The sequence below is a fragment of the Pseudochaenichthys georgianus genome, chromosome 10 (assembly GCF_902827115.2).
Source record: "Pseudochaenichthys georgianus chromosome 10, fPseGeo1.2, whole genome shotgun sequence".
Taxonomy (NCBI): domain Eukaryota; kingdom Metazoa; phylum Chordata; class Actinopteri; order Perciformes; family Channichthyidae; genus Pseudochaenichthys; species Pseudochaenichthys georgianus.
The window spans coordinates 13,730,053-13,741,830 of NC_047512.1; the positions used below are offsets into that span (position 1 = coordinate 13,730,053).

The following is an 11,778-nucleotide window of genomic DNA, read 5'->3' on the forward strand; positions in this document are numbered from 1 at the left end:
TTCCAGATTCAGTTTATTGTAATTTTCTTGTGGACATACACAGATAACATAACAAAATGCTGTTTCTCCCAGCCTGTATCAGTAACAAAAAAGGATATATATAACTTATCCAAAACAATTCCCTTAAAAAAATGTAAGCATTTCTTTGCTGGTTATGGCCTTTTCTGTTTTATTTATCTGCATCTACTCTGACACTTATTGTTACCAATGCAACCATTTTAAATTCAAACTGGGGTGCAAACGTTTTCTTTGCCTTTCACATTCAAAGGTGGAACTGGCTTTTTCTCAACCAAGTTTTTACAGGCCTTATTTGTCAGTTGTTTGCTGTGAAAATGTAAACTGAAAGCTCAACATCTTTGCTTTCCTCTCTTCTCTAATGTTTACTAGCCTCCAGTCCAGATATAACTTTTCTGTAATTGATGCTCCCATAGCAGCTTGGACATCCATCAGAATGTAATTAAAGCTATCACAGAAAGCTTGTGTCCTCGTCCAACAACTGAGCTTTTGAAGTTTGGACTGGCTAAATTGTGTTTATTTATTTGAAGTGTTTCCTGCAGACATTTTTTCGCTGGTTTAACAGGTTTGTCTTAGAACAGCCTCAAAACAAAACAATTTGGAACAACTCGAGTCAACTTTTTAATCTATCGCCTCACAAACCTCCTGAAGTTCTTATTCACTTTAAGAGGAGGCAACTTTGCTAACTGTTGTTTTGCTCTATCACCAGGGATTGACCGGGAATGGCCCAGCAACACCGCCGACAAAACTACAATGGCTTCCCCTGTTTTTGGATACTTCACTTTGGTTTACCTTCAAAGGATAGCACTATGAAGTGAATTTACTTTGTATCAATGCCTTTACTTTGTGCCTTTAAATAAAGAATAAAGAGTTTACATGGTCCTGCAAGTGATACTAGAATTAATTTATTATACTGAAATTGTTGCTATTCTAAATGCTGCTGCTTTGACACTCACATATAGTTACGACAGCGACACATTTTAGTACTAAGTCGGAGTCCACTTATCCAGCTTAAGCTGCTCCCATTCGCCTGTGAAGTTGATGTTCAGCAAAAAGTGAACTTTGTTCAAGGACGGTTTTCCTAAGGGATGTCATTTGGTACAAATGTTAACATCCATTCCTCTTCACACTGACTATGCTCTACATTATTTCTCTTCCTGCACTTCAAACTCTCTGACCTGCAATATTTAAACTGAGCAGTAGCTGGGAAAAAGCTCAAACTGAGAGCAAAACGACTGTTGTTGCAGTTGGCTGCTGTTATAATGCCTGACAAAGTTGGAATTGTTTGAAGTATATTCACAGACTTTCATTGATAAGAATACGTGTAAAGTTGTTGCTTCCTGCTATAAGAGGACACTGTTGACCACACTTTAAAGTGATTTGAAATCTAAAAATAATGAGCTCTCAGGCTTTAACATTTTGGGACATTGGTGCAAACTGGAAAAGCTCAGTTCTTTTATTTTGAAATTTGACATTTAAGGATGCTGAAAATGTTTCTGTTATTAAAATCAAATGAAATAACACTATGTGTATCTCAGTGGCATACAGTATACATCATCCTAATTGGGCATGCATGAATCAAATCAAAATCCAAATTAGTTTTCAGTATCAAACTGTTAGGTAATCCTGCAAGCCTATTGACAGTAACAGTTCCAAATGTTCAGAACCAAATAAGAGAAAATGAACATAATCATCGGCAATAAGGTCTCTTCTTTTCTTTAAATTAAAACTTTAAAGTTTAAATAACTTTCCTTTTTATATCCTTAGCCCAATTAACCATGTATTTTCCTTGGTTCCTCTACAAAGATGTCAGTCATATAATTGGTTTATTTTGATAATTCCTCTACTGACACACTTTCTGAAGATGTGATGAAGCAATTTTCACTTGAAAATCTATTTGTTAGGCCTTTCTTCCAAATGTACCTTCTTTCTTATACACATGCTATCAAGTGGACACCCAGTGAGAGGACACAGCTCAATTGGTCAAAAGCATTGCATTTTTTCAAGATCTTTCATTGACCGGATGAAAAAAAAAAATATATATATATGATTCTCTGTTTTTGACTTCTTTGGTTCACTACTCTTAATTTGCCAATAGGCAGACCCACAGGAGATGAACAGAGGGTAGTGGATACATTTGAAAGATGTCTATCTGCTATTGTGATCTCTTTATACTGTGGAGGTCCGCATGTGTAATCATGTTGAGATAAATAAAATGTACCATAACACAATGAACAAAAGTCTCTCATTGAACAGTTCTTTGGGCAGCAGTGTTCCAGAAACACAACCAAACTTGCACAAATCCAAACTGCTTGTTAAGACCCCACTGTGAACAAATGCTAGTAGCACAACTTGAGTTCTGCTTGTTAATGACGCTCCACACCAGATGGAGGAAATCAGAGTTAACCCTACGATACGTCAAGTGTCTTTATACTTAACTGAGTGATCACAGAACTTTACATCTTTAACTACCATGTGCTGAGCAAAAGCTAGCAGTGAATGTTTAGTCCGATTTGCAAACTCATAACTGACTCTTTGATCAGGTATTTTCCAATTTATAAATGTTAGTTTTGTAAGGTTTTTTTGTAAGTTTTGTGGGTATGCCTTAATTGATCAAACTCACATGGCTGATTCTGATGCAAAGCAACATTGCAAGGCAGTTTGACTTGTGTATCAAAGTGCAGCTGTCATGAGGTCATGAAAGTACAGTATGACTTAAAGCACAGTCCTGCAGTAGTGTTGTTTTTTTACGTTAAGTTTTTATGATAAGGGTCTGAGTTTCTTGAAAGTGCTCTATAAATAAATGGTATTATTATATTATTATTAGTAGGCCTTTTATTCTAACTAAGTGCAAAAAAGCTTAAGTGCATTTAAGAAGGGATTATAATCACAATGGCATCGCACCTTGGTTTTTGAAGCACGCCATCTTTAAAAAAAACAGCAGTGACTAGGCCAAAAATGTAAAAATTACGAAACAAAATCACACTGTTGAAAGGTTAAAGTTATAGGATGGACAACTAAGAGCTCCCAGCCTCTACAACATTGTGTTAGCCTCCTGTGAATCAACATGTGGCCACGCCCTTGAGCCACCTTGCTTTATCATCTATTTTTACTCTAAATGGGACCATCATTTACAAATTGAACATCATACTGTATTAAAAAAAGTTTTTAAACTATATGTTGTGACTGAAAACTGAAGACAAACATATTGGCTCCAACAGTTATGAAAAATCTAAAAATGTCTGCTGTTTTTGTTAGAATAAAATATGGTTTGTAGAAAAGCACAATCTATTTTTTAACTATGCTCTTGCAAAAATGTGTAGAAGCCCAAACACAAACAAAAAAAGGTTTAAAGAAATTGCAGGCAATTGTAAACTGGGGAGGGTTAAACTAAAAAGAACATTTGTATTTGTTGGACTAACAAACCAGTTCAAACTGCATTGATTGAAATGTCTCTATTTGGCTATAAACAAACACTTTCCTTGTGCAAATGCTGAAATGAAAATGTTTTTTAAAATACATTTCTGTGTAGCAGATTTGTTTCAGGCGACACACACACACGTGCACACACGCACGCACACACGCACACACACACACACACACACACACACACACACACACACACACCACACACACACACACACACACACACACACACACACACACACACACACACACACACACACACACACACACACACACACACACACACACACACACACACACACGTGCACGCACACACACAGAGAGAGAGAGGTCTCCTAATCCTCAGCCACCAACCTTCTCAGACAATGATATGAGCTTTATTCATCGCACCCTTTATTCCTGTTTTTCATTTCCTCAAGTCGACCATACAGTCGGAAACACATCATACCATCCAGCTTGTGCACTACTTTACATTACAAACCTTTTCCCAAATATCTCACTTTACCTCCTGTCTTTTGCAACCAATGCCCCCCCTTTCTCAATCTCATCTCCTCATTCCTATCTGAACCATTTCTCTCCATATCCTGTTTCCATTCTCCACTTTACTAATCTCCCCGCTGCCTCTTGCTAGATGAATCCTCTCAATGTCTTGTTCACATTTCTCTACATCCCTGTTTGCTCGATTCTCTTTTCCCCCTCTACCTCCTCCCCCATACACACCCTCATCAAATGCTGCCTGTCTTTTACACCTGACCTCCTAGATCCCTTTCCTCTCTTGCTGCCTACATGACGAGCAGAGAGGTTGGTAGGAGAGCATATCCTTTCTGAGAGGAAGTGCTGTCAGGTGACTGCTCTCCAGGCTACGAGCTGCTCTTCCTGCTCCTGGGTTCACGGAGTCACTGCTCTGTTCCGCTTCGGGATTATGCAGATCCTAATTCCCTTTCGCTCACACCTGAAGCTGGCAGGCCATGAAATAAGGAAAGTGTCACTGCAAATAAAAGTTTTTTGCCATCAGGATGTATAGAGTGGGGGAGGTAGGAAGGGAGAAAAAGGGAGCTTGGTTACTGGTCAGAGTGAGTTTATGAGGGAGGAAACTGAGACATGAGAGGTGTAGGACAAACTGAGAGAATAACGGAAAGACAGAGCGAGAGAGGGAGGGTGGTTTTTTTTTCTCCCCAGACACACTCAACACACACTGTCTGGAGCTTGCCCGCCCTCCCTTATTATAATGAATCAACTCTGCAAACACTTTTTCTGCAGTTTCTGAAAAAAACATCAAGGAAGCAAATAATTGTGTGCATGCATGAAATAAATCAGGTTTCTGTCAGCCACCAACGTCAGATCACATTAAACTGTTAATCATTCAATGAATATTATATCATACATTAGTCTCAATGTCTTATTTTAACCTCCACCAAAAGCCACACATTGGTCATGCAGTACAAGCAGGAATTCCACAGGTAGCTTGCGTGATAGGGCTTTGTTGATCTGGGCACCAAGACAACAGTGCTTGTTACCTGATGCTGTGTTTCTTTTTATAGTAAATTGTTTGCATAGCTTATTACTAAATGTGCATGCGATGCCAGTTTACAAACCGCGATCATGAGATGATTTTTTTTAGGAGTTGGTGGCGAGAGATTCCAATTTGCTCTGTGCGTAAAGGGCTGGATTATTCTCTGTGAAGTCATGCCCACTTCTGTTCGCATGGAGACTACCGCTTTATAACACGATTTTTTTCTACGTTCAATTTCATTGTTTGAAAAGGCACTCTCTCAATCTAAATTGATTGTTAAGGCAAAGTAGGTTAAACCCCTTCGCGTCTAAAACAAAAACAAACAAAAAAATAAACAACGGGTAATCATCTTAAAAGCTTCAAGCAAAAAGCGTATGAAATGACAGATGATCTAAAGTAGCGTCGACTCGAAAAGTTAATTTCAAGCAGAAAATAAGATAATTAACAAGTCGCGCAACACAGAGACTAAAACATCAGTGCGCCTCACCTGATAAAGCCTCCTTGGAAAAAGCAGAAAGACAAGACATACAGAATCCGAATGACCTGTGGGAGCATCCTCTGCTTTAAAATCTCTCCTCAGTCCCGTTGAATAACTTGCGGAAAATTAATTTCGAAAATCAGCAATTCCACTGAGCAGCGTGTGAGAATGGGCTGAAGGAGGAAGGCATCGTCTCTCTCACTGATCCAAGCTTGTCTTTGGGGAAACTTCTCCCCCTCCCACCAAGTCCAGGGGGCTGCACACATCCACACAGCAGGCTCTGCTTCAGGCAGCTGGACAGCACTGGACACTCAGTCAGTGTGTTAGTGCATGTGTTGAAAGAGAGTGTCGGATTGCGTGTCAATGCGTGTTTTGACAGTGTGGTTTCGCCTGCTTGTCCCCCCCCCCCGTTTATTTCCCCTCCTCGCTCCAACAAATTCAAAAAGGGGGTGAACATTTAAAGGAACGGCAGCTTTTGTTATGATGGCTGCCTCATGTGTAATTAGGCTTAATTAGGATTGGAGGGAGTGATGGCTGTGATGATGAGCTTAATTGGAGTCTTGAATACATTGTGGTGATGACCAATCTGCAATGAAATGCATCCAAATAAACATTTTAATTAGGAGGACATATTGGAGGAGAAGGTTTTCAGGAAGTGCGTTAATGTGTGTGTAGGAGTATGTTTTTGTAATGGTCTGAAAATGTAGTTGGGATTTGTGTTGTTGTTGATTGAGTCAGTATCTCTAAATGGATCAAGCTTTTCTTACTTTTGGGGCTTTTCCTTTTTATAAGGTCTGTGTGCCTCTAAGGCCAGAGTAGATGGAAATGATGCAATAGACTTGTTTTTCTTAAATATCAAAGGACAAGATGTTATTTGAAAGCCGTCTCTTGCAGTGTCGAATCGACAGAGAATTCCCTTACCTTGCAGTTCCCCCTCAACTCCACAGTTTAGCGTCTTTTAGCTTGTTTTGGATTTTCAAGCTCTACTCTTTTCAGCCCCAGCAGGCAGCGGTTTTAAGAAAAAAGCTCTGTTAAGCCCATGGTGCACAATTTCCAGACCCAATCAACAGAGAGACAAAGTTAACATCTGGCGGCTGAACATAGCCAAACATTTACATCAGGAAAGCCAGAATTTGTTTTGTCCCAGTTTGCCAGCAACCAATTCAGAGCTGAATAAGAAGTGGTAATTGGACTTACATTCATCATATTGACATAATAAAGGATTTACAATAAATGTTAATGTTGCATCGTGTCTGATGTATTTGTTATAAGAATAAATAGGAAGATAGTTGCTAATATGGGAGACATGACTATTTTAGTTTTTTATTGTACTATAACTTCCAAGCAAGATTTTTTTGAGGTTCAAAGTGTAATTTGTGTTATTACCACTAGGAGGCATCAAATTGATCAATGTTAAAATCTTAGGTACTCTACCAGGAACCAGTAATCAGGCTTTTATGAATTAACACACTCTCTTATGTGTCCCTTACAATGTACAGATTTTGGCAGTAAGATATTGAAGAATTACATTTGCTTTCTCAAAGCACTATGTCTCAAATACAGTATTCCCGTCGCCACTCTTAGGCTTTGGTTGTATCTCCCCCCTTTATAAAAATAAATCTCTGTGGCGATCAGATACCTTCCAGGTGTCATCCAGACGTGCAGTGCAATGGCAGCTAGATCAATGTATCCGCACTTTCAGAATCCATTAAGTCTCTTGTATTAGAGATCACAGGGCAGTTGCACAATGTGACTCATCACTCACAGGGTCTGACCATCAAATTGCTTCTATTGCAATCATTTGTCTCCCGGGTGGATTAGAGCCAGCAGATCCAGTATTTCCTGAGCAGGCAGAGGTGTCACTCGTTTATGTCGGGAAAACACATCAGATTAACCTTTGCTTCATACAATTACTCAATCTCCTTGTTGCTCCTTCACTGAAGCATGTGTGTGAAAGATACACTGGAAAACGTAAGTCTCTTTGGCTTTTGACTGATAATTCGTTTTCACCAGTTTGTCTCAAAGCGGAGGTAGGCAATGTAATTCCATTATTATTTTGGATGAACTATTTCATTTTGAACAATGCAAGTCATTGGCAATGTTTAATTGAAAGATTCCTTTAAAATGTCTGTCTGTTAGCACACACCCCTTTGTGTTTTTATGTTTAACGGATTAGGTCTGGATCAAACAACCGAACAGGTTTGACTGGTTTATATAATCACAGCGACTCTGAAAAGATTTTTCTTAATTTGCATTCTGTTAAATTCATAGCAATGGAAACAAAAGGGTATCAATGTTCTCATCTAGCTCGACATGAATAAACAACGTTTACCAAACTATGCTTTTAAACACATTTTACATAATGTAACATACGTATGAGTTCACTTTCTAAATATGGTGTTAAAAGTCAGTAGAATTTAGCATTATTTTGAATGTGGGGTTAAATAAAAAATAATTTACAGTGCCATGTTCCTGGTTTGAAGTAACTTGTCAGTCGGTGTTGGAGCTTAATTGTCTGTGTTATGTCTTTATTGTCATGGTTTTGGATTAATGTTTTCCACCTTTGTTTTGAAATGTTTTCCTCTTTGTATAATGTCTGGTCCCTCTCCCTGTGTTTTTCCTCCCTGTCGTTAGTTTCCCTGGTGTGTCTAATTGTCTGAGTGTGTTCACCTGTTGCCCTTGTGTTTCTCCTCCCCTGCCCAGCTGTGTCTTGTCCTGGGATTACCCTTCTGTGTATTTAGTCTTGTCTTCCCCTATGCTCCATGTCTGTTCGTCGTCATTTCATGTCACTGTCACCCATGCTTGTCCGTGTCTCCTGCCTGTTCCCGTATGTAAGTTTGTTCCTGTCTGTCGTCCTCCCCGGTTTTGTTTCTGTTAATTAGTTTCTTGTTTTTTCATGCCTTTGGCTTTTTATAATAAAGCTCGCTTTTTGTTAACGAACTTTTTTTTGTATTTTTTAACTGCACTTGGGTCCTATTTTCCCCAAACCTGACATTTATGATTTCGCAGTTATAATAACCTTTTTTTTTACGATGTAACTTGAAAATGTACGGAGCCCTGGAGGGTTCATAGAGAGAAAAATAAATAAAACGAGGCCACGTTTTATTAATTCGTGCGCACGAGATATGTGGGGAAATGGCAGTGCATACATTATTTGAGATATATTTCAAACTCGGACTTAATTTTACACACGCACACGCACACACACACACACACACACACACACACGCCCTGGCGAGCGGACATCTTCTTCATAAAACTAATAATATGGAGTAATAATCGGGCAGTTCGATGTGTCTATCCATAATAAAGCGTGGCCTCGTTTTTTTTAAATTGAGGCCACGAATTACATCTCGTGCGCACGAATTAATAAAACGTGGCCTCGTTTTATTTATTTTTCTCTCTATGAACCCTCCAGGGCTCCGTAAAAATTAACACCTCTGCTAAAATATTTTAAGCCGCTGATATGTGATTTCTGAATCTGTCAGTATCCTCTCACCGTTCACCCCTGATCTTAAAGGATTAATAGATAGCTTTTAAATGTGAGGTCAGATTGCAGCTGTGGTGATCACTCCGGCCATTTTCTCCTTACACACAAAGAAGCGAAAGGAAAGAGTTCTTTAACCAACCTACTTTAATATAAAGTAACCATGCTTTGGTTTTATTCATCGTCACATACCCAAGTTGACCTGTAACCTGAAGAGATGGTGTTTGAGATGGGCTTTAATCATCTTCCACATTGCCCAATAGGCTTATTTCTTTCTTGGTTGTGGTTTTGTATAAAAGGAAAGATCTTGAGACCTTGATTTAGACAAGAAGCAAACCCTTAGAGAGGACGTTTCCAACATTTTTGTGTAATTGTCCCAACTATAGACTATCCATTATGTTGTCATCGTATCTAGCATTCTTACATTTGCTGTGAAAGTGTTTCCTAGCTGCTTAAATTGTACCTCAGAGGGTTTTTGCCCCCTTAGTCCCTGAGAAATGTTTGCTCAGCCTAGCAGAAAATCCCAATCTCGAGTCCCCTCCCTGTAGGATTGACCTGTGGTTGGAGTAGCCTGTTTGTGTCCTAACCTCTTTCTTATCCTCCGCTGCAGAGTAAATAGCATTCTGCATGGCTGTTGGTCTGGGTGAATACAAAAAGCTTTGTGCAGTGGTCCATGCTGTGTATAGCCTAAAGATGTGATTATCCTCAAAATGTTTTGCGGAACTTACATGGAGACAAGGTCAAGGTGCCATCCTCTCTGCTTGTGTCTTAGCTGTCTGAATTTAATAGGACTTTTGGTAACAACTGTCCTCCTCTATGTTTCTCCAAGTTGTCTGTAAATGTCTATTTGCTCTCTGTTTTTCTTTCTAGCGCTCCTTTTTACTTTTGATTAATTGATTGAGGATTAACTTTTGTTTGATACAATTTCTGAGGTCTGCAGTCTCATTTTTTTCAATGCACAGAAGTTTCAGTTTAAAACTTTTGTGTGGATGTAAATGTCAAACAAGGCAGTGTTATCAAAAACAAAAGTTATTCACTATCTACCATTCAATGAAAAGTGTGGCCATATTTACCCCCCTCATCCATAAATATGAGACTCGACCTATTTCAACCTAATCCTGTTGTTTAACAAATCAGCTCCAAAATTGTTTCTTCACACAAACTTTATTCAACACAAAACTCTGTTACAAATATTTTATTTAAAGTCACTTTACTAGATGTATACAGGATTCTCTGTGTGTTTACATAAATGTGTAAGAAATAATCCAGGAAAAGACATTTCTGTGGGTCTGCATGCAAAAAGCATCCATTCAATGTTCACAGCCAGCTAAAGTATTGCCTTGTCAAACAGTATTGACAAGGCAATACTGAATCAGCCAGCCAAATTATTGGAAGATTACAATGTCAAAGTAAGTTCAACACAATATGGGCTCCACATGTTATTCATATTGGGGGTAGTCAAAGACTCTTTTATGATTCACTAGCATGTAGCTCACTGCAGCGACACAGACCTCGATTCAGAGGCAATCTAATTCAGAGAAGAGAAATAATGTATTGAAGGAACTTCCACCTCTATTCGAGGGTTTCGTTTTGCATTGGGTGATTACATTTTTTGGGTTAGTTTGTGAATCAAGACACAAGTTAGTCTGAAAGAATACAGTCACATCTTCGTGTTGATTTAATCTAAAGTCCATTCTTAAACACTTTCCTCTTCAATGCAGACATATTTTATGTGTCTCTCAGTGAATAATAATGTTCCACATTGTGTGGTGTACTGTATATTGTAAAGGCTTATCCAGATTGATGTAAAATGTAATATAATAAAACTATTTAACATTTATATTAGAGTAATAGTATGACGATGTTGGGGAATACATGTGATTGAATACACATTATTTACTTTTTTGCCCCAAGTTAAGGAGTTACTGAATACATATGATCAACATGATCTAGAGCTAGAAGACAGAGCCAGGCTGTTTTTGCATGCTGCTTTCTTTAGTGCTAAGCTAAGCTAACAGTCTCCTTGCTCCAGGATCATATTTAGCGTTAAGACATCGTTAAGGTATCGATCTTCTCATCTCACTTTGTTTCAAGAAAGAAAATAAGCACATTTTCAGGATAAGTCCAACTTTTATTGCTGATAATGTTTGATGGCCTTCTCTTTCAGAGAGGTACAATGCACATCGTTTATTTACACACCACTTATTGGTGAGCTAACATCTTACATCAATATTTAAAATGTTTTCCCAAATTGTATTAGGATCCCCATTAGCTGGTGCATAACAACAGCTAATCTTCCTGGGGTCCACAAATAACATAAAACATGACATTCGACAGTACATTACAAGACAATGATACAAATCGTGTACGGCGTCAATTTCCCTTCAAACAGTGACTTTCATATCAACCATCACATACAGCCTATTTTCTCATTCCCCATTTCCTTGGAAAGAAAAAAAAAATAATAAAAAAATAATTATAAAAGAATAATAATAATAGTGATTTTACAAATGTCTCCCTTTGCTTCTTTTAGAGTAAAAACTAACTAAACAAATACAATCCTCATCATAACTGTGAAAGGCTGTGTCTATGTTAGCGAAAGTACCATATTCCTGCATGTGTTGAACAAAATTTGAATCGGTGTGCTGCTGTATGTTTACCATAACCTGTCCGCTGCTTGTGTAATTTACAATCTTTGGGCTTCTAGATGCCTCTTCAATCGTCTTTTGAAGCTTGCTTTAGTTGTTTCTTTAGTTGTTTCTTTAGAAATCTGATCTGGCAGTGTGTTCCATGCAGCCATGGCTCTCTACAGCACTGTGCTCTTCATAGACTCTGTTTTGGCTTTAGGGATTTGATAGC

General features: G+C 38.4%; 1 protein-coding gene across 2 annotated transcripts in view; it reads right to left on the reverse strand.

Annotated features, from left to right (window-relative positions):
• The window catches only part of glra4a (glycine receptor, alpha 4a), a 57,874-nt gene extending 52,091 nt beyond the window's left edge, over positions 1 to 5,783 (reverse strand). For both annotated transcript variants that reach the window (XM_034093687.2, XM_034093686.2), the window contains exon 1: positions 5,442 to 5,783. In XM_034093687.2, the coding sequence (XP_033949578.1) occupies positions 5,442 to 5,509 (68 nt within the window). In that variant the 5' untranslated portion in view covers positions 5,510 to 5,783. The remainder of the gene's footprint in view (positions 1 to 5,441) is intronic.
• Positions 5,784 to 11,778: the final 5,995 nt, after the last annotated feature.